Below are 20,132 nucleotides of genomic sequence, written 5' to 3'. Positions count from 1 at the left end.
GCCTCACTTGACAGGAATGACTCGACAGAAACAAAGACTCACAGCTCTTCATTGACACAGAGTTCGCTAAAGGATGCAGAAGACATCTCCTGTGTTAGCCCACACTGGGGAGAGAACAACCATGAATATTCACATACTCCTGAGCACCTGGAACACAAAGAAATTGATCATCTAAATGGCAATGGCATTATGAAGAATTCCTTAGACATTAGACAATGCAATAAGTCTCTCAAGGAAAACAAACAGTGTGACTGTGGTCTATGTGGTAAAGTCTTTGTTGAGAGCAATGAACGCTGTAAACACAATGTAACTCACACTGGAGGGAAATCACATGGTTGTAGTTTGTGTAGGACAGCCTTTGTTCCTTCAAAGTTCAGTCACCATACGAATGCACACGATGGAGACAAAGCGTGTGGGGATAGTAACCTGGGGCATGTACTCGGTCAACCCAGGGAGCTCATTTGGCAGGATGGAGGAGACACTAGGCAGGAAGTTGATGACAGCCACCTTTGTACTGCCCCCTGCATTCAGCCAAGTCACTTCCGGCAGCAGGAGGACATGCTCACTGGAGGAGGGGCAGATGAAGGTCCCCTCTGTGTGTGGGAAGCGGTCACTCAGTCTTCTCATTTTGGAAATCAGGAAGGAGCACATGCTGGAGAGAAAGCACAGGCATGTCCTCCCGGTGGGGAAGCCACCCAAAGGCCAAGTGACCTTAAGACACCTAACAGAACCCACACTGAAGAGAAAGGGCATGAATGTCACATCTGTGAGAAAGCCTTCACTAAGCCATATCACCGTGCCACACACGAGAGAACACACACTGGAGAGAAGCCCTATGCATGTCACTTCTGTAGGGAAGCCTTCACTCAGCCAACTAACTGTGCCACACGTGAGAGTATACACACTGGAGAGAAACACTATGAATGTCACTTCTGTGGGAAAGCCTTCCGTCTCTCAACTCAACGTGCCACACATGAGAGAATACACACTGGAGAGAGGCCTTATGAGTGTCACTTGTGTCGGAAAGTTTTCTGTTTTGCCACCAGCCTTTTTCACCATATGAAAGTACACACTAGAAAAAAAAATGATGCATGTCATCAGTGAGTGAAATAATTCAGTATCTCATTTAAAGCTTGCCAGGACGAGAAATGAGAGCAATCACAAAAATGCAACCTGTGTGTGGAAGGTTTTGTTTTTTTGTTTTTTGGCCAGTCCTAGGCCGTGAACTCAGGGCCTGAGCACTGTCTTTGGCTTCTTTTTTGCTCAAGTGGCAGAGTGCTAGCCTTCAAGTAGTGCCATTGTGTTGTTTTTTAGGTGTTTGGATTTCTTTTCCTATCTCAAGACTAGTGCTGTACCACCTGAACTACGTCTCCAGTTGCACCTTTTTGGTAGTTAATTGGAAATGAATCTCTCCTATTTCTTGGCTCTAACTGGCTTTGAAGCATGATTCTGAAATCTCCCTTTCCTGAAAAGCTAGGGTGGTAAGCCACTAGACTGGGCTCTTTTGTTGTTTGAGACAGGGTCACACTATGCATCCCAGACTGGTTTTGAACACAAGATTCTTCTCCCTAGGCCTCCAGTGAACTTAACACCCACCCCCCGTCTCTCTCTCTCTTTCTAAATAGCAATGATGAATATATTAAATCTCTTAAGGTAGTGGGGATGGAACTCGGAGCCTTGTCCAGGCCGGACATGTGTTCTGATCCACCCTGTACCAAATCCCAAGCTCCCTAAGTCATCCTAACTGATCCAGGATGCATTGGGCACTGGTGTGAGCTTAAATGAGAGTGCCACACTGAGGGTTGAGGTGACCACCACATGGAACATACTTCTTACCATCACAGACAGCTACTAGCATTCCAAATCACAACCAACCAGCCATAGAAAAGCACTGCCTTGCTATGATGGGGACATCTTTGGTCTATACCTGTCCCTAAGAGGGGAAGTGGGGGTTAGAAGGAAGGAAGGGGTTCAGGACTGTGGGGTCCTGATGAGCTGGGGCCATGGCTCTTCCTGATTGGAAAGAATGGAGACAGGGTCGAGGTTCCCAGAGCTGGTCATGTCCAACAAGCTAGACAGTACCCATCCCAACCCTGGCCACACCCACAACAGCACAGACCACGCCCAGTCACACGTTGTCCATGCCCACCCGTTGCACCAGGAGGTCCCCAATCTTCTGAATGATGTAGTTGTTTGCTTGCTGGCTCCTCCAGGGCCTGCAGTCGGTGCTCCAAGTTGGGCAAGGAAGTGGCCATGCATGTCCAGCAGGTCATGGGTGCAGGGGAAGAGGCAGCTGATGGCCTGGCTGCTGAACTCCAGCTCTTCCTTTCAGGGCCGGGAATACACTTGAGTATAATATTCAGTGTCCACACGTGCTGTGTGTGCCTCCGTCTGCATCCGTTCATGCAGGACATCTGGCCTCTTCACCGCCAGGCTCCAGCACTGAGCCTCCGACTCGTGGGCATCAGCTTCGAACTCCCTTCTCAGTGAGGTAGTATAGGGATCTGCCAGGGGAAGCGAGTTTGTAAGTGACAGAGTCGTCAGCCGCCTGCTTCAGTTTTAAGAACACGGAGTCAGCTCCAACCATCTCTCTGGTGGCTGGTCCAAGTCTTACCTCAGTTCCGGCCATGCTAGCTGTTGTCTGGGGCCGCGTTTCTGCGCGACCCTCATGCGGACATTCCTGTCAGCGGCCTGGCTGCCATGGGACAGGAGGGTGGCCCTCAACGGCTGCTCCTTCAGTGAGGCTCCGCTGGGTCCCCGTTTAGGCCGCTCTGCCACCAGCACCTGGGCCTCCAGGCCGCAGAGGAGGTTCAGACACCGCCCCGCGTACCTGGAAGCTGGAGGGGTTTTTTTTGGCGGGGGGGGCGAGAGGGGGGGCACTCGTGTGTCTGTTTGATGTCCATGTCTGCCTAACCCCTCCTCCACGTCTCTCCATCTCTCTCCCTACTGTCCCACTCATTTTTCTCTTTCTCCCTCTCTCCACCTCTGCTGTGGTTGCTTCCCTGCTCTCATCCTTTGGGCATCTCGGTTCACCTGCTCATGGTCGCCCTGGGCCCATGGAACAGCGCCCCGGCGTCCCACGCCTCCCACAGTCAAGGCAGGGAGCTGGGTCTGGGCCAGGTTCAGAAAGCGCCACAACCAAGAGGGGCAGGACGGGGCTGGGACGAGCGCCCGGCCTGGCTGCTGGAAGGTGGAGGTGCTGGCTTCCTGGCAGGTGCACTCCTTGTCCACCCTGGTGAGTCCTGCGGATGGAGGGACCCCTCCACCAGCCACCTCCTGGCAGCTCCGGTCTCCAGGGGCCGGGCTACCAGGGATCCCTGCAGGATGGGCTCCAGCCCGTCCCCGTGCAATGCGTCCCCCGGTTGGGTCTCCTCGTTCCCTCTCCTGGTCGCCTTCCTCCCAACGATGTCCTGACTGTCCCCTCCTTCTGAGGTTCAGCTACCTGATTCATCCCAGGTGCGGCCCAGGGCTGAGCTGTCGCTGGCTGGGCGGACCCGGAGCTGCGTCGGCTCCTCCGGACCGCAGGGGTCGCTGTGGCCCCCGCGGCTGCCTCTCAGCAGGGGCTGCGCCGCCCAAACTCAGAGCCCGCGAGAGGCGGCTTCACCTGGGGGTCGTGATCGAGCGGAACGTGGCACACGTGGGCCATGGCCGAGCTGACTCCGGTAAGGGGCTGCCGGTGCGGTTGCCGGGTTCCGGGGTGCGGCCCTGGGAGGAGCAGGCGGCCCCCACCTCGGCCACCGTGGCCACAGCGGGAAACAATGCCGGGAACCGCGGGGGAGTAGAGCGCGCAGGCCCTGGTGGGACCCGAGCGGGTCTGGGCACAGCCGCGGGGTCCCCGCTTGGCCCCAGGACCCCGAGGTCAGAGGCCCCACCGGGCTGAGAACCAGTGTGTGGCCGTCTTGGGATGCTGTCTTGGCGGGGCTCGGTGGCAAAGTGTGGCCAGCCCGGATAGTCGCGGGTGGATTGTGTGGCACGGTTGAAGCAGATAGCAACACCTGCGGGGATGACACGCTGATTCGTTATTTGGTGTTTGGTTGAAACCGAGTGGCTGATTTCCTGACGTCCTTTACGTGTAATCATTTATTTATTTTGTGATGTGGAGGTCGGATCTGGCCAGCGCCATCATTGGTCCCATGGCAGGTTGCCTTGTCTGGCATCTTGTATTGCTGGGTGTGCCTGGAGTCCTAGAGGAAGCGAAGTCCCGTTCCCCGGGTGCTGGGTGCTCCCCAATCCCTAGACCAGGATGGGCTCTTGGCCTCTAGGGTACCGAACCTGTCAGTCAAGTGCCTGGAACTGGGATCTTCCTGTGATCCTCACCCTTGACTTGACCTACTTAGGGTCAGATCAGCTCAGGCAGGAGGACGCTATGCCATGTCTCCATCTTCATGGCCTGTGTCCTGTGTCTTTTCTGGTCACCATGGCATGCCAGTCAGCTCTCCATTGGAGCTGGATTGGTTTTTTGGTATGGCTTTTGTTCTATCTTTGCTGTCTGGCCTGTTTCCTGACAGTTTTGGTATTTGTGGTCCACAAGGCTTTGTAACCACTGGCTGCTTGCAGACTGCGAATGCTCTAATAAAGACTCCAAGTTTCCATCCTTCATAGTGTGGCTTCTCAGATATTTTACCATATAACAATTTAAAGATTATCTTTTTAAAAATGCTAATCCTGGGCCTTGGCCCAGGGGTTGGACACTGTCCTTGAGGCTTTTATTGCATAATGCTACTGCTTTACCAAGTAAGCCACAGCACCACTTCTGGCTTTTGGTGGTTAACTGCTGTAAGAGTTTCTTGGAATTTTCTTTCCCTCAACTTTGAACTAAAATCCTCAGGATGGACTGGGAACATGGCTTACTGGCAAGAGTGCTTTCCTCATCTACATGCACCCTTGGTTTCAATTCCTCAGCACCACATATATAGAAAAGGCCAGAAGTGGCACTGTGTCTCAAGTGGCCATGTGCTAGCCTTGAGCAAAAAGAAGTCAGAGACAGTGCTCTGGCTGAGTTCAAGCCACAGGATTGGAAAAAAAAAAAAAAAAAAAGCAAATAACAAATACATAAAATAAAATCCTCAAGATCTCAGCCTTCAGACTAGCTAGGATTGGAGGTGTGTGCCACCAGTATCTGGCTAACACTTGTCTTTAAATAGTTATACAAAGGGTTTTCAATTCAAAAGTCAGATTGAGTACAATGCACCACTAAGCAGTGTCTTCTCTTACATCCTCCCCCATCTCTCCCACCGAGTCATTCCCTCAAGTGACCTAGTTCCATTTTCACTGATGTACATTGAATATAATAAGTACATTCACCTACTCTCCATTCATCTCAACTCCCACCCCCGCAAAACCCCAAAAACTTGCTTTAGCATCCTGGGACTCATCTTATTAAACTAAGTTGTTCAAAGAAGTAACACCACTGGAATCTTCCTCTGCATATGCCATGCTTCAGTTTGTGTATATATATGCATATTACCCTGTATGGTTTTGTACTTGTTTTTAGTTTAAATCTAACATCCACATATAAGAGATAACATGTGTCCTCTGTCTCTCTGAGCCTGATTTATTTGATATACTGTTTCCCAGGTCCACTCATTTTATTCTTTCTGATGGATTAGTAAAATTCCATCGTGTGTATATGTACCAGTGCGTATGTGTTGCTCATTTTCTTGGTCTCACTCATTGTAGGGCATCTGAGCTGTTTGATTGGCTATTTTTTAATTATATTTTTCTCACTATTGTATTGAATGTGTTTGCTGGTTTGTAAATGAGTTAAGATTGTTAATTATAAAATACCCTGTATAATCCCAGTGGGGCCCACAACTTCAAGAGTTAAGTATGTTAAAGCTATGCAGCACCTATACTGAGAGGATTGTCAATAAATAGATGTGTCCTTGGCATAGATTCTTAGCTGGGTGCCAGTGGCTCATACCTTAATCGGAGCTTCTCAGGAGGCAGAGATCTGAGGATCTGGGATAGAAGCCGGCCTGAGCAGGAAAGTCTATGACATTGTTATTTCCAGTAAAGCACCAAAAAATTCAGAAGTGGAGCTGCAATTCAAGTGATAGAGTATTAGTCTTGAGCAAAAATGAAGCCCAGATGCTGGGTTCAAGTCCAAGGACTGGCACACATAATTTTTGTTTTCCTTCTTTTTTTTTTGCCAGTCCTGGGCCTTGGACTCAGGGCCTGAGCACTGTCCCCAGCTTCTTCCCGCTCAAGGCTAGCACTCTGCCACTTGAGCCACAGCGCCGCTTCTGGCCATTTTCTGCATGTGTGGTGCTGGGGAATCGAACCTAGGGCCTCGTGTATCCGAGGCAGGCACTCTTGCCACTAGGCTATATCCCCAGCCCCTTTGTTTTCCTTCTTGAACACTGGTATTCCTAGCTACTCAGGAGGCTAAGATCCTGACTCCATTTTGAAGCCAGTTAAGTGAAAAAGTTTGTGATACGCTATTTCCAAAGTAACCCCCAAAAAGCATGACCTTGAAAAATCACTGGTACATACTAAGTAGCTGAAGTTACAGTGAGAGTTTCTCATCTGTAAGAGGCTGCGGAGGATCGGGAGCTGTGGCTCTGTTGGTAGAGTGCCAGCGGTGAGCAAAGAAGCCAAGGAAGAACTCAAGGCCCACAGTTCAAGCCGTAGTACTAAGTGGGAAAAACAAGCTGCAGAAAACTAAACAGGTGTCTACTACTCATATCATTGAAATTCATAAGAAGTCTTTCCATTTTCTGCCTAAGAAGCAAGGAATGTTTCTCTCCCATTTCTCCCTACTTGATTGTGTTATATTAAAATACATCACTACCAGGTGCCAGTGGCTCACAACTGTAATCCTAGCTACTGAAGAGGCTGACTTGTGAAGATTGTACTTTGAAGCTAGCCCAGGTAGAAAAGTTAGTGCAACTATTTATCTCCAATTAGCACTGGAACACTGGATATGGTTTTGTGTCTCAAAGTGGCATAGTGTTAGCCTTCAGTGCAAATCCTCAGGGACAGAGCCCAAGTCCAGTTTCAAGCCTCATGACCAACAAAAATAAATAAATAAACTAGGGCTGGGAATGTGGCTTAGTGGTAGAGTGCTTGCCTAGTATGCATGAAGCCCTGGGTTTGATTCCTCAGTACCAGTTACACAGGAAAAGCCACAGGTGGCACTGTGGCTCAAGGGGTAGAGCACTAGCTTTGAGCACAGAGAGGCCCAAGGATAGAGCCCAGGCCCTGAATTCAAACCCCAGGATTGGCAAACAAATTGGCAAAACAAAAAAAAGAAAAAGTCAGTTGATGAGAGTGAGATGGGGGGTGATTGCTGCGATATTAACTGTGTCTACATTGTGTGTGATATTGCAGTTACCGCTGACTTTTGAGGACGTGGCCATTTATTTCTCAGAGCCAGAATGGCAGCATCTGCAGACATGGCAGAAGATGCTCTACAAGCATGTCATGAGAACCAATTACGAGACTCTGGTCTCACTAGGTAAGAAGCCTTTCACTTCAGGAAGGTGTGGATCCTGGGAGATGACTGGCACTTGATAGTGCGATTTCTCTAAATGCGAACTCACAAGGACTTTTCCCACCATAGATAGTCTTTAGTTCATACTTATGTATGAACTACAGCAACTGCTTTTTGGTGGTTACTTTGGAAATAGAGTCTCTCAAACTTTTTTCCTTAACTGGCTACAAAATGGAGTCAGGATCTCAGCCTCCTGAGTAGCTAGGAATACCAGTGCCCAACAAGGAAAAAAAAATTATCTATGTCAGTCCTTGGGCTTGAACCGAGAAACATTTCAAACAACTCAGTGTGTCTAAATGTAGTGCTCAAGGAGGCCAAGCTCCCCTGTCTGACTTCTCTGTGCAGGTGGTGATCTTTCTAAACCAGAGCTAATACTCTGGATTGAACATGGGAGAGAGCCCTTTGGGAGCTGGAAAGAATCCCAGAAGCTAGAAAATGTGAAGGATTCCTCTGCTGAGGCACATTTTGATCCAGTGACAGAGCAAATGGTGTTGAGTGGTGAGTACTAAGAAACCATGGTCTTGGTGTTAAGATAACATGTTCAGCTTTCTTAGATTTTCTTCTATAATCTGATCTTGTTGTTGGGCTGACCTAAGGAGAATTGTCTTCTATATTCTAGGGAAGGGTAGTAAAGCATAGTGCTTGGGTGTGTGGGATCTGGAGCTACAGTCTGATCTTGCTCTTTCTAAGTAAGCTTAGGCTGGTGATAAAACCTGTCGCTATTTCACATCCGGAGGTATAAAATGAAGCTAATGAAAATACCTACATTAGGGAATTAATGCAGTGTTAAGTGCTCCTGGCACAGTAAGAGCTTGCTAATGGAAGCTGTTTTTTGTAGGGGATGAAAAAGAACAAAAGATAGTTCATGTTTATCTTTGGGACCAAATGGCTCCCCTCTCCCTGGATTCTGGGAAAAGAATAAAGCCAGTGCCTGCTGCCTGTCTTAGGGACAGGAAAATACACAGATGACATATAGCTGTGGTAGTTAGGAGTGTTGTGTTAGAAACTTAAACCCTCCAAACCTTGGGACAGTAAGTGTGTGTACCTAAGATGGGGTAGTCTGTGTGCTACCTTCAGTCAGGCCATAGACTGGGAGATAAATGGTTGACTTTTGATTTCAAGAAGCCAGCAAGCTCAAAGTATTCTCCAAACCCGAAGAGACTAAATGTTATTTTCCATTAGATCCTTTGCAGGGCCACGGCTCCTCTGGACCCTTCTTAGGAGGAAGGGAAGAAGTTTCCTTCAGGCTTGAGCAAGGCCTCAGTGTCATGAACCCACAGAGACCTGACACCCTGATACCAGGCGCAGCAGCCCACGGCTCTAGGGTGTCTGTGGCAGAAGGGGGAATTCCAAGTCACAGAGCCCTGGGCCTCAATTCCTGGCAGGGTCTCCCGAGTCCTCGCCCTGCCTGTGGAGAGAGCTTTGGAAAGGATAACCATTTAGGGACGCACCCGGTGGGCCACTGCAAGGACCCAGCGAGTAGGGCTGGGAGGAAACCCGCCAGCCAAGCTGACCTGGCCAAAGCTCTGAAGCCAGAGCCTTGCCCTGCTTGTGGGAGGAGCTCTCAGGGGAATCGGTATCTGCTGAGAAGCCTGGGTGGCCACGCCCCAAAATGCAAGGTGTGCTCTCATCCTGAACTGGACCTTTCCCGCCCCCTGCCCCCACTCGAGGGCCCAGCGCCCTGCCTTGACCCCCTCAGCACTGCGACCCCAAAGGACAGCCTGCAATGGGCCAAGGGGCCAGCTTCCTGGCAAGAAAACAGGGGTGCCACCTCGAGAGAGGAGCCAAAGAATGTCTCCTTCAGCACGTGTGCCCCGCACTTGGGGCGCCCCAGGCAGCAGCCCAAGGACTTGCTGCCCTTCCACTGTGCTCAGTGCACAGCCCGCTTCAGCTTCCGAACACAGCTGCACATCCACCAGCGCAAGCACAGAGACCCCAGGCGCTTCCCGTGCAGCGAGTGCAGCCTCGCCTTCCCCCTGCGGTGCCACCTCCAGGAGCACCTGCGTCTGCACAGCGGGGAGAGGCCCTTCCAGTGTGCCACGTGCCCCAAGAGCTTCCGCCGCAAGGGTGCCCTCCAGGAGCACCAACTCACGCACAGAACCCACAAGCCCTTCCAGTGCCCCATGTGCCCCAAGAGCTTCTGCCGCAAGGGCATCCTACGGGATCATCAGCACATGCACAGCGCCCAGAAGCCCTTCCCCTGCGGACAGTGCAGCAAGAGCTTCATCCAGCAGGCCAAGCTGACCGAGCACCTGCGCCTGCACAGCGGGGAGAGGCCCTTCCAGTGCCCCAACTGCCCCAAAAGTTTCCGCCTCAAGTGCATCCTGCGGGACCACCTGCGCATGCACAGCGGGGAGAGGCCCTTCCAGTGCCCCAAGTGCTCCAAATGCTTCCGACTGAAGGGTGCCCTGCGGGAGCACCAGCTCACACACAGCGCTCAAAAGCCCTTCCAGTGCCCGCAGTGCCCCAAGAGCTTCATCCGTCAGGCACATCTCACCAAGCACCTCAGCCTGCACAGCGGGGAGAGGCACGTCCAATGTTCCATCTGTGGCAAGAGGTTCCAAGCCCGGGCTGACATGAAGACATACCAGCTGCTGCACGGAGGGGAGATGCCGTTCTCCTGCAAGTGCGGCAAGGGCTTCGCCAAGCGCTTCACGCTGGTGGAACACATCAGGACTCACATCGGCGAGAGGCCTTTCCAGTGTCACAAGTGCAAGAAGCCTTTCCAGTGTCCCAAGTGCAACAAGGCTTTCCGCTTGAAGACACAGCTGCTCGGCCACCAGCGGGTACACACTGGGGAGAGACCTAAGTCCAAACTCACTGCCCATGTCAGAGTGCACACAAAACCCTGTCCTGCTCCTACGGACCTGAAGCCTGATGCTGAAATTAAGAAAAGGCTGAGCCTGCTATTTACAATGATAGAAGCTGACTGGAGCTGAGGCAGGTGCACAGTCAACACAGCCAGTGAATGAATGAACGAGATGGCCCTGGTTCCTCAGAAACAGCCCAAACCCACAGGAAAGCAGATGGGGAGAACACAAGGGGCTGCTTTAAGCAAGCATGTGACACAGATTAGGAACTGGGGCAAAGCTAACAGATTTTTCTCCTTTGAAATCACTGGCTACATTTGCAATTTATTAATAAAAGATTTGTTCTGCCTGTCTGCCTTAGGTGATGATTCTTCACCTAAATGCAAAGCTAGCTCTAAAATGCAGATTCAGTTCAGATTCGAGGGCTTCCAAAGCATAAGGCTGGGAAGATACTGCCCTGTCAAAGACCTAAGAGCTTATTGTTTTCAGTGCCTTTTCATCCACTTCCTTCCCACTTTGTTTCTTTGTTTTGTGCCATTCCTAGGGTTTGAACTCGGGACCTGAGCATCATCCCTCAGCTTTTTTCCTCACTCCTGAAGCTGTACCACTTGAGCCACAGCTCTGTTGTGTCTTTCTTGGTGGTTGGAGACAAGAGCCTCATGGACTTTCCTGTCCAGGTTGGCCTTGAACTGCAGTCTCAGTGCTCAGTCTCATGAGTAGCTAGGATTCAAGGTAGTGGCCTATGGCCTGGGAAACTCGGCATTGTCCCAGTGTATGCTTCTCCTTATTATGGAGGCCCAGGGTCACGCAACTTTTTTTTTGGTAATTTATTTATTAATTAAAGAAAAGGTGGGGTTTTTTTTTGTTGTTGTTGTTGTTGTTTTTGGCCAGTCCTGGTCCTTGGACTCAGGGCCTGAGCACTGTCCCTGGCTTCTTTTTGCTCAAGGCTAGCACTCTGCCACTTGAGCCACAGCGCCACTTCTGGCCATTTTCTGTATATGTGGCCACTTGGCCTATGCCGAAGAAAATTCGCCTAGGGCTTTAAATGTATTGTCGACAATAGACAATATGTCGACAGTAGTCTCATATGAATGTACATACATAGCTTTTGAGCTATTGTGATCCACTGAGAGGTCAATTTTTGACCTTTATATGTTGAGTAGTTGTTTGGTTTTAGTTACATAGTGTACGGTCGCTGACCCAAACCTGTGGGAAATACCATTTGACAAGAAGTTTTTGGTTTCACAGACCTGGTCTCTACTGTCTCCCCCTCCCCCCCACCTTAACAGTCATGCCCCTTTGTTTTCTGTGTTCTAAGCTTGTCTCGCTCAAAATTATTTGTTCAAGTTCTGACCATTTCCCTGCGAATGCCAATATTTCACCATTTCTAATCGCTATGTAGTATTCCATTGTGTATAAGTACCATATTTTTTGGATCCATTCATCTGTGGAGGGGCATCTGGGTTGTTTCCATATTTTGGCAATTGTGAATTGTGCAGCGATAAACATGGAAGTGCAGATGTCTTTTTGATATCTTGGGACCTGTTGTTCATGATAGATGCCTAGGAGTGGTATGGCTGGGTCATAGGGTGGGTCTAGCTTTTTGCAAAACCTCCATACTGTTCTCCAAAGTGGTTGTCTTTAGTGAGCTGCTCTTTCTGTTGGGTTCTGGCTATTGTAGTTTCTTTCTGTTTCTGTCTGTGTGTCCTGTATGATTTCTGTCGGGTGGGGTTCTCGTCTTAGAATTCGCTGTAGGGCTGGTTTTTTATTCACATACTCCTATGGATCCTCTTTGCTATGGAAAGATCTGTGATTTCCCTCGAATATGAACTCTAGCTTTGCTGGATATTTTATTCTGGGTTGGCAGTTGTTGGCCTGTAGGACTTGGATGGAGTTCTTCCATTCTCTTCACGCGTGGTAGGTTTGTGTGGAGAGGTCTGCTGTTATTCCCATTGTAATAAATTTCTTTCTTCGCTTTGGCTGCATTCAAAATTTGCTTTTTATTCTTGAGATCTCTAGTCTTGATTAATGTGCCTGAGTGAGGATTTTCTTGGGTCTGGTCTGCCAGGCATTCTATAGGCTTTGGTTACCTGGGTGAGGTCCCTTGTGAGATTGGGGAAGTTTTCTGCAGTCACTTTATTGAAAATATGTTGAAGCCCTCTGCTCTGGTATTTGGCTCCTTCTATTCCTATTATGCGCAGATTATATCTCTTGTCTTTGCCCACTAGCTCCTGGATTAGTCTTCCCTGCAGCTTTACCGTTTCTTGGAGTGTGGTAATTTTCTGGTCCTTGTCGGCTGCATCATCGTCCAAGAGAGAGATTCTGGCTTCAATATGGTCAATACTTTGTTCTGTGGATTCAAGTGTGGAGTTTATGGATGTCAGGGAGCTATTTATTGTTGCCAGATCAGTTCTGATTGTGGAAATTTCTTCCTTTAAAGAGTTGTATTTTAAATCTAATTTTTCGTGCATTTCGCTTCTCAGGATGTTAAGGTCTTCTTTATCGGAGGTTTGCACTGTATCCATTTTTGCTTCCATTTCTTTCTTGGTTTCCTGAAGGTCCTTCAAGACTTCCATTCTAAACTCCTGGAATTGTTTTGTGATTTCGTTCCTGAGGCTTTCCATCATTTCTGCTATCATAGCTTCGTTTGCTTTTTTATTCTCCATCTCTTTGGTCGTACTGCTTTCCAGAGCTGGCAAGTTGGCTTGCCCTTTCATGTAGTTTGCAATATTTCTTTGTGATTTGTGCATCTGGGCATCTGTGGTTTCCTTGGGTTGGCTTTGTGCTGGTTCCCGCTGGTCCATCAGTGGGAGACTTGTTTGTGTCCTGGCTCTGGGTTTGAGTTTGGCTGTTGAACCTTACTGCCCAATGGGTGAGCGTGACCGTCTCGGTTGTTGCTGGGGTGGTCACCCTCACTGCACTTGGGGGTGGTAGGTTCTGTGTCTTTCTCTGTGGGATAGTGTCCTGCCGCTGTGTGTGCTGACCCTACCATGCCCCTGGTGGGGGTTTGCGGGTCGCTGATTCACCGTGACATGGAGGCTTTTCTTTTGTTCTTATTCCCACTCAGTACCTTGGTCAGAGGAGCTCACCTCTCAGATTAAGATTTGCTGCTGAGAGGCAGTTCTCCCACCTGTGTAGGCTGCTCCGGGGCCGGTGTTGTTGAGGGACAGCCCACCCACCTGTGCGAGATGCGCCTAGCAGACCCTGCTGCAGGGGGGCCCTGCCCACCAGTGCAGAGTGCACCTACCAGAGTCACGCAACTTTTTATGTGGGTGACAGTGGTGTTTAGCAATGTGGAGATGGGCGGAGGGTTCGAGAATGGGATGGGAAGGCCAGGCAGGAATGAGCCATGGTTCTGGGCAAGGGTGATGATGAGCAAAGTGACTGATAGAGCAACCTAGGTAAGGTGGCTCACATTCCACGGGAGCCAGGTAGACACCAGCTATTATCAGAATTACTGACTTTAGGTTTGGGGGGTTCACGTCAGACAGGTGAGGTGCCCGCAAGGTGACAGGGTTTTGGGGGGTCATGTACACAAGGGTGTAGGAACCCACTCAGTGCACTTATGGCTGGAAAAGAATTTAGGATTTGTTTTTAAAATGGAATTCTTGCGGCAAGTGGAAATAAAGTGAAAGGTTAGGATTCAGATCTGATATAACTACCCTGGGCTTTCAGCACACCGGAAATCAAAAGTCCTCTTAAACATGTATTTCAGCAAGTGAATGACGTGACAGCCTGTGAGACCATCTGTAAATCAGGAAAATGTGACAGCCATCTGGTTGGGGCATTTACTGTGTTATTTTTAGAGTGCAGATACTTATGAAAGATATAATTTGAGTTCTACCCAAGTGTATGCATCACGGTCAAATAAATAGTGACAGTTAAAAATCACGATTTCCTAAATCTTTAGCACCATAATAGAATGAACGTCTAGGAGGCAATAAAAACCGTCTGAATTTTCTTCCCAAGAAAATTGTTTTGGGGGCTGGGGATATGGCCTAGTGGCAAGAGCTCTTGCCTCGTATACATGAAGCCCTCGGTTCGATTCCCCAGCACCACATATACAGAAAATGGCCAGAAGTGGTGCTGCGGCTCAAGTGGCAGAGTGCTTGCCTTGAGCAAAAAGAAGCCAGGGACAGTGCTCAGGCCCTGAGTCCAAGGCCCAGGACTTGCAAAAAAAAAAAAAAAGAAAAAAAGAAAATTGTTTTTATAACTTTATTTTTTGCCAGTCCTGGGGATTGACCTCAGGGCCTGAGCACTGTCCCTGAATTTCTTTTGCCCACGGCTAGTCTTATATAGTAAATGATCTGAGAAGCCATATATTGGAGCATCGAATCTTGGAGTTTCCATTAGAGCATTAGCAGCCTGCAAGCCCACAAATACACTTAATACTATGAGGAAACAGGCCAGAGAGGAAAGACAGAACAAAAACCATAGCAACAAACCTATCCAGCTTCTATGAAGAGCTGACTTGGGACACCGTGGAGATGACACTAGCCAGGAGACAGGACACAAGAGCCAGGTGGCATGGCATAAGGACTCCTAAGCTGACCTGACCCTAGGGGGCTGGGTCACAGGAAGCTCCCAGTTCCAGACACTTGACTTACAGCTTCAGTAACCTATAGGCCAAGTGCCCACCCCTGTCTCTAGGGGTTCAGTAACACCCATCACCTGGGGGTGAGACTTCCCTTCCTCTAGGAATTCATGCATGTCCATCAAGACAAGAGGCCCAGTAGTGCCACCTATCATGTGGCCAATGATGGAGCCGGGCTGATCTGACCTCCATAGTACACTAGCGCTCTACCACTTGAGCCACAGTGCCAGTTCTGGCCAGTTCTGTTTATGTGGCTTAATTTAACCATTTTTTTCCTTCTTTTTTCTTTCTTTTTTTTTTTTTTTTTAGCCAGTCCTGGAGCTTGGACTCAGGGCCTGAGCACTGTCCCTGGCTTCTTTTTGATCAAGGCAACAGTGCCACTTCCGGGCATTTTCTGCATATGCGGTGCTGGGGAATTGAACCCAGGGCTTCATGTGTAAGAGGGAAGCACTCTTGCCACTAGGCCATATCCCCACCCGTAAGTGGTTCTTAAAGTTAAAATAAAATATTTATAGCAGGATATGACAACTGAAATACAAGGAATATATTTTCAGCAGGAATCATGGAAAAAGTACTGACACTTTGCAGCCATATCAGTTCTTTTCAGCACATTTGGAAAGGTACTCTCTCCATTAGCCATGATTAATTATTAGTAAATCTTGCTGGCCTGATGATGGTTTCTTGACAGTACAAAAGTGGAGACTTCATTCTATCAGCCTTTGAAATTCTTTTTTTTTTTTTTTTTTGGCCAGTCCTGGGCCTTGAACTCCGGGCCTGAGCACTGTCCCTGGCGTCTTTTTGCTCAAGGCTAGCACTCTGCCACTTGAGCCACAGCGCCACTTCTGGCCATTTTCTGTATATGTGGTGCTGGGGAATCGAACCCAGGGCTTCATGTATAGGAGGCAAGCACACTAGCCACTAGGCCATAACCCCAGCCCCAGCCTTTGAAATTCTTAAGTGCTAGCTATCTTGTTTAATATCTTGAGAATACCTGGGTGCTTCTGGCTCATGACTGTAATCCTAAGTACTCAGGAGGCTGAGATATGAGGATCAGGGTTCAAAGCCAGTCTTTTTTTTTTTTTTTGGGCCAGTCCTGGGCCTTGGACTCAGGGCCTGAGCACTGTCCCTGGCTTCCTTTTTGCTCAAGGCTAGCACTCTGCCACTTGAGCCACAGAGCCACTTCCGGCCATTTTCTGTATATGTGGTGCTGGGGAATCGAACCCAGGGCCTCATGTATATGAGGCAAGCTCTCTCGCCACTAGGCCATATCCCCAGCCCCTCAAAGCCAGTCTTGACAGAGCCCATGAGACTCTTATCTTCAACTAACCACCAGAAAACAAGAAGTGGTGCTGTGGGTCAAAGTGGTAGAATACTACCCTTGAACAGCAAAGCTCAGGGACAGTGCCTCATTCTTCCATGTTTTGTGTTTCATCAAATTTATTATCTGGAGAAAAACTGTGGATGTGATTTATAGTGTGTTCACTTACACAGAGTAGTTGTCATTTTCAATATCTCAACTTAAGTTTTAATTTTCTGAATATAAAATTAAAAATAGAACCAAACTACAGTATGTTTGGGGACTTTATAATACTTAGCCTATATAGTCAATGAGAATTTTGTGCATTTCTCCTTACTGATTGTGCTTTCCATAAATATTTTGTCAAGTCTTTTTTGGGAGGTGGGTTGTTGAAACTGGGGCTTGAACTCAGACCTTCAAGTAGTCTCATTTTTTGTTTTTGTTTTTGTTTCTTTTAGACTTCAAATATAAAAGAAATATTTTTATTCTGAGATAAAGGTATCTGTTTAAGACTTATAAGACCTATATACAATAACAGTCACACCTCCTTCATCAATCAAGTATATTTATAAGCTTTTTTTTTTTTTTTTTTTTTTTTTGGCCAGTCCTGGGCCTTGGACTCAGGGCCTGAGCACTGTCCCTGGCTTCTTCCCGCTCAAGGCTAGCACTCTGCCACTTGAGCCACAGCGCCGCTTCTGGCCGTTTTCTGTATATGTGGTGCTGGGGAATCGAACCTAGGGCCTCGTGTATCCGAGGCAGGCACTCTTGCCACTAGGCTATATCCCCAGCCCTATTTATAAGCTTTTTAAATGTAATGATCTTATTCAGACTTCATTTTCTGAACTGACTGTCAGTTTTCAAACTCTTTAAAATAATGCCATTCTATTATGATAAAATATATTTTTGCAAAAAAATCCATAAATGTAGTAGTAACATTTAATGAATAGTACCATGAAAGTTATTTGTAAGGATGTGCCAAATGATTCAGCACTTTTTCCAGTCTTATATTTTAAAAAGTTGCAATTTGACAGTAAGCTTATTTAAAAATAATCTTACACTAATTCATCTCAAAAGGTGCTAATAATAAGTTTTTTTGCAAAATATCTATAACTGATTTTTTTTTTACCTGAGACAATTAATAGAAGAAAATGTATCCTCTGAACAGATGAATATTTTCAAGGCCTTATCTTTCTTCACCCACTATTGTTTCTACAAAAGCATGCAAGCAAATATAAAATGCACATAAAGCAGCTATTTTAAACAGGATTTTAATACAATATACCTTTGTAGCTGTCATCACTGTCTCCAGTTTAATATGCTGTAAAATACATGAAACTCCAGTATCCCTTTAGTGATTGGAAAAAAAATCCCTGAATAAACAGAAGCCAGCCTGTACCTTCTTTAGGCATTTCAGTAGAGGAGTATTATCTATGGAGAATATCTCCACCCAAAGTCGTGATTACAGAACAGAATTTAAAACACATCTTAGGGTAGTTAGTATTAACATCCAATTTAAGGTTTTAATGTTTAAAAGGAAAGAAAGGTTGTTATTAGCATTTAAAAGGATACTGCAACTTTAACAACTGTAAACTTTGTTAGAAGGCTGTGGCAGACAGCTCTATGCTACTAGGATTTTTTAGCTTGTAAATAAAGCAAACACATCAACAGTTTAAAAATGCTCTAGACTATAAAAACACAAAAGGAGGAGGGGGAAAAAATCAAACAAACCAAGAATGCCCTTCTAAAAAGAAGCTGTATAACATATCTAAAAGTATAAAAATGCAACTAAATAAAAAACTTTGATAAAATTTTTAATTTCTTCACTTAAAAAATGGCATGAACTTTTAAATTAAAATGGAGAAAAAAAGCTTTACAACTGCAGAGTTTCAACTCAACTATAATAATGCCAACAAGGTAAGCTTGCATAGAAAAAAAATCAAATTATTACTGGCTACATGCTTCTTTAAAAAGTAGAAATTCATGTATTATAATCATAGTGCAAAACCATGGCAGTATGTAGTGTCTTTTACTGCTTTGGGTTGAGAAATCGACTGTGGTACCTCCAGCTATCACAGTTTCTGGTCTTAAAATGAAATTTTTCTGCCAGCTAGAAACAATGAGTACATAAAGGTGGGCAGCACATCTGCTGAGCTATTAACGAAGTTTGAGGTCATCACCGCCACCTAAATTGGAACCAGGACTAGGGTCTTGCTGTCTTCTTGCCAGTTGCTGCCAGCAGCCGTGAAACTCTCACCTCCATTTCCTCCCGGTGAGAACGATCTTCAAATTCACGAGTCCTTCCAAGGCCTGTTGTGCTAATGCATCTTCCTGCTGGGCTCATTCCTCATCAAACTCCAGACAGCCCATACCATCGAGTCTCTGGAGATCAAGCCAACCTTTCCTGATAACACAGACTCCATTCAGAATCATAGGAGCCTTCAAATACACCTTGCCTGCTTCTCTTTCCAAGTCGACATATTCCTGGCTAGGTATTTGTCGCTGTTCTCTCTGCCAGCTGGCCGGAAAAAACTGGAGAGACAGATTGGTTCCTGTGGTGATCTCGAAGCGGCCTTCGCTGCAGGCATTCTGGAAGCTGGTCTGGCGCTCCTCGTGGGGCCGGTCCCTGAAGCCCGTGTACTTAATCTCACACTCGTGGCTCAGCTTCCTGAAGAACTCCTCATTCTCGAACTTGCTTCTCTGGTCTGGCACCACAGGCGACATCTTCCCGCCCGAAGGCCGAGGCGGCCGGGGCTCCGGGCTGGCGAGGGTAACCCTTCGGCTGGTTCTGCGCTACCCACTGACCGCCCACCCCGCGGAGCCCCGACTCCTGCTTCTCATTTTTTGAGGCGCCCGCTAGAGTGGGCTCCCGCTCCGGGGTGTCTGAGGTACTGTTGCTGCCGCCTCATCCGTTGCCTACCGCCCACGCAGACCCAGCTCTCGCCCTCACTTTTTGCTTTTAAAGTGTTTTTTTCCCTATCTCAAGACTAGTGCTGTACCGCTTGAACCACATCTGCAGTTGCACCTATTTGGTGGTTAATTGGAAATGAATCTCTCCTATTTCTTGGCTCTAACTGGATTTGAACCATGATTCTGAAATCTCTGTTTCCTAAAAAGCTAGAGCTGTAGGGCCACCAGACTGGGTTCCTTTGTTGTTTGAGACAGGGTCACACTTTGCATCCCAGACTGGCTTTGAACACAAGATTCTTCTGCCTAGGCCTCCAGTGAACTTTACCACCCCCCCTCTCTTTTTCCAAATAGTAATGATGAATTTATTATTTCTGTTCAGGTAGTGGGGAGGGAACTCGAAGCCTTGTCCATTCCAGGCATGTGTTCTGATCCACCCTGTGCCAAATCCCAAGCTCCCTAAGTCATCCCAACTGACTGATCCAGGATGCTTTGGGCACTGATGTGACCTTAAATGAGAGTGCCACACAGAGGGTTGAGGTGACCACCCCATGGAACATACTTCTTACCATCACAGACAGCCACTAGCATTCCAAATCACAACCACCAGCCATAGAAAAGCACTGCCTTGCTATGATGGGGACATCTTTGGTCTACACCTGTCCCTAAGATGGGAAGTGGGGGTTGGAAGGAAGTGGTTCAGGACGGTGGGGTCCTGATGAGCTTTAGCTGTGGTTTCTTCCTGACTGTTAAGCATGGAGACAGGGTGGAGGCTTCCAGAGCTGGCCATGTCCACCAAGCCAGACAGTACCCATCCCAGCCCTGGCCACACCCACAACAGCACAGACCCTGCCCAGTCAGAAGTTGCCCACGCCCTCCTGCTACACCAGCAGGTCCCCAATCTTCTGGATGATGTAGCTGTGTGCTTGCTGCCCTCCTCCAGGACCTGTAGGTGGCGCTGCAAGGTGGGCCAGGAAGTGGCCATGCATGTCCAGCAGGTCATGGGCTCAGGGGAAGTGGCAGCTGATGGAC

The 20,132-nt window shown here is 47.9% G+C and overlaps 1 protein-coding gene and 1 pseudogene across 1 annotated transcript; one reads left to right on the top strand and one right to left on the bottom strand.

Moving 5' to 3' along the window:
* Positions 1 to 3,604: 3,604 nt before the first annotated feature.
* LOC125347284 (zinc finger protein 786-like) lies at positions 3,605 to 10,621 on the top strand. Its single transcript, XM_048340433.1, has 4 exons — positions 3,605 to 3,662; positions 7,333 to 7,459; positions 7,841 to 7,993; positions 8,678 to 10,621. The coding sequence occupies exons 1-4, from the start codon at positions 3,645 to 3,647 to the stop codon at positions 10,432 to 10,434; spliced, it is 2,055 nt and encodes a 684-aa protein (XP_048196390.1). The 5' UTR covers positions 3,605 to 3,644; the 3' UTR covers positions 10,435 to 10,621.
* A 7,463-nt stretch (positions 10,622 to 18,084) lies between these two features.
* Positions 18,085 to 18,917, bottom strand: LOC125347301 (annotated as a pseudogene).
* Positions 18,918 to 20,132: the final 1,215 nt, after the last annotated feature.

Source organism: Perognathus longimembris, chromosome 2 (genome assembly GCF_023159225.1).
Source record: "Perognathus longimembris pacificus isolate PPM17 chromosome 2, ASM2315922v1, whole genome shotgun sequence".
In the NCBI taxonomy this organism is placed as follows: domain Eukaryota; kingdom Metazoa; phylum Chordata; class Mammalia; order Rodentia; family Heteromyidae; genus Perognathus; species Perognathus longimembris.
The sequence above is the reverse complement of the archived record's forward strand: the minus strand, read 5'-3'. Positions and strand labels throughout refer to the sequence as shown.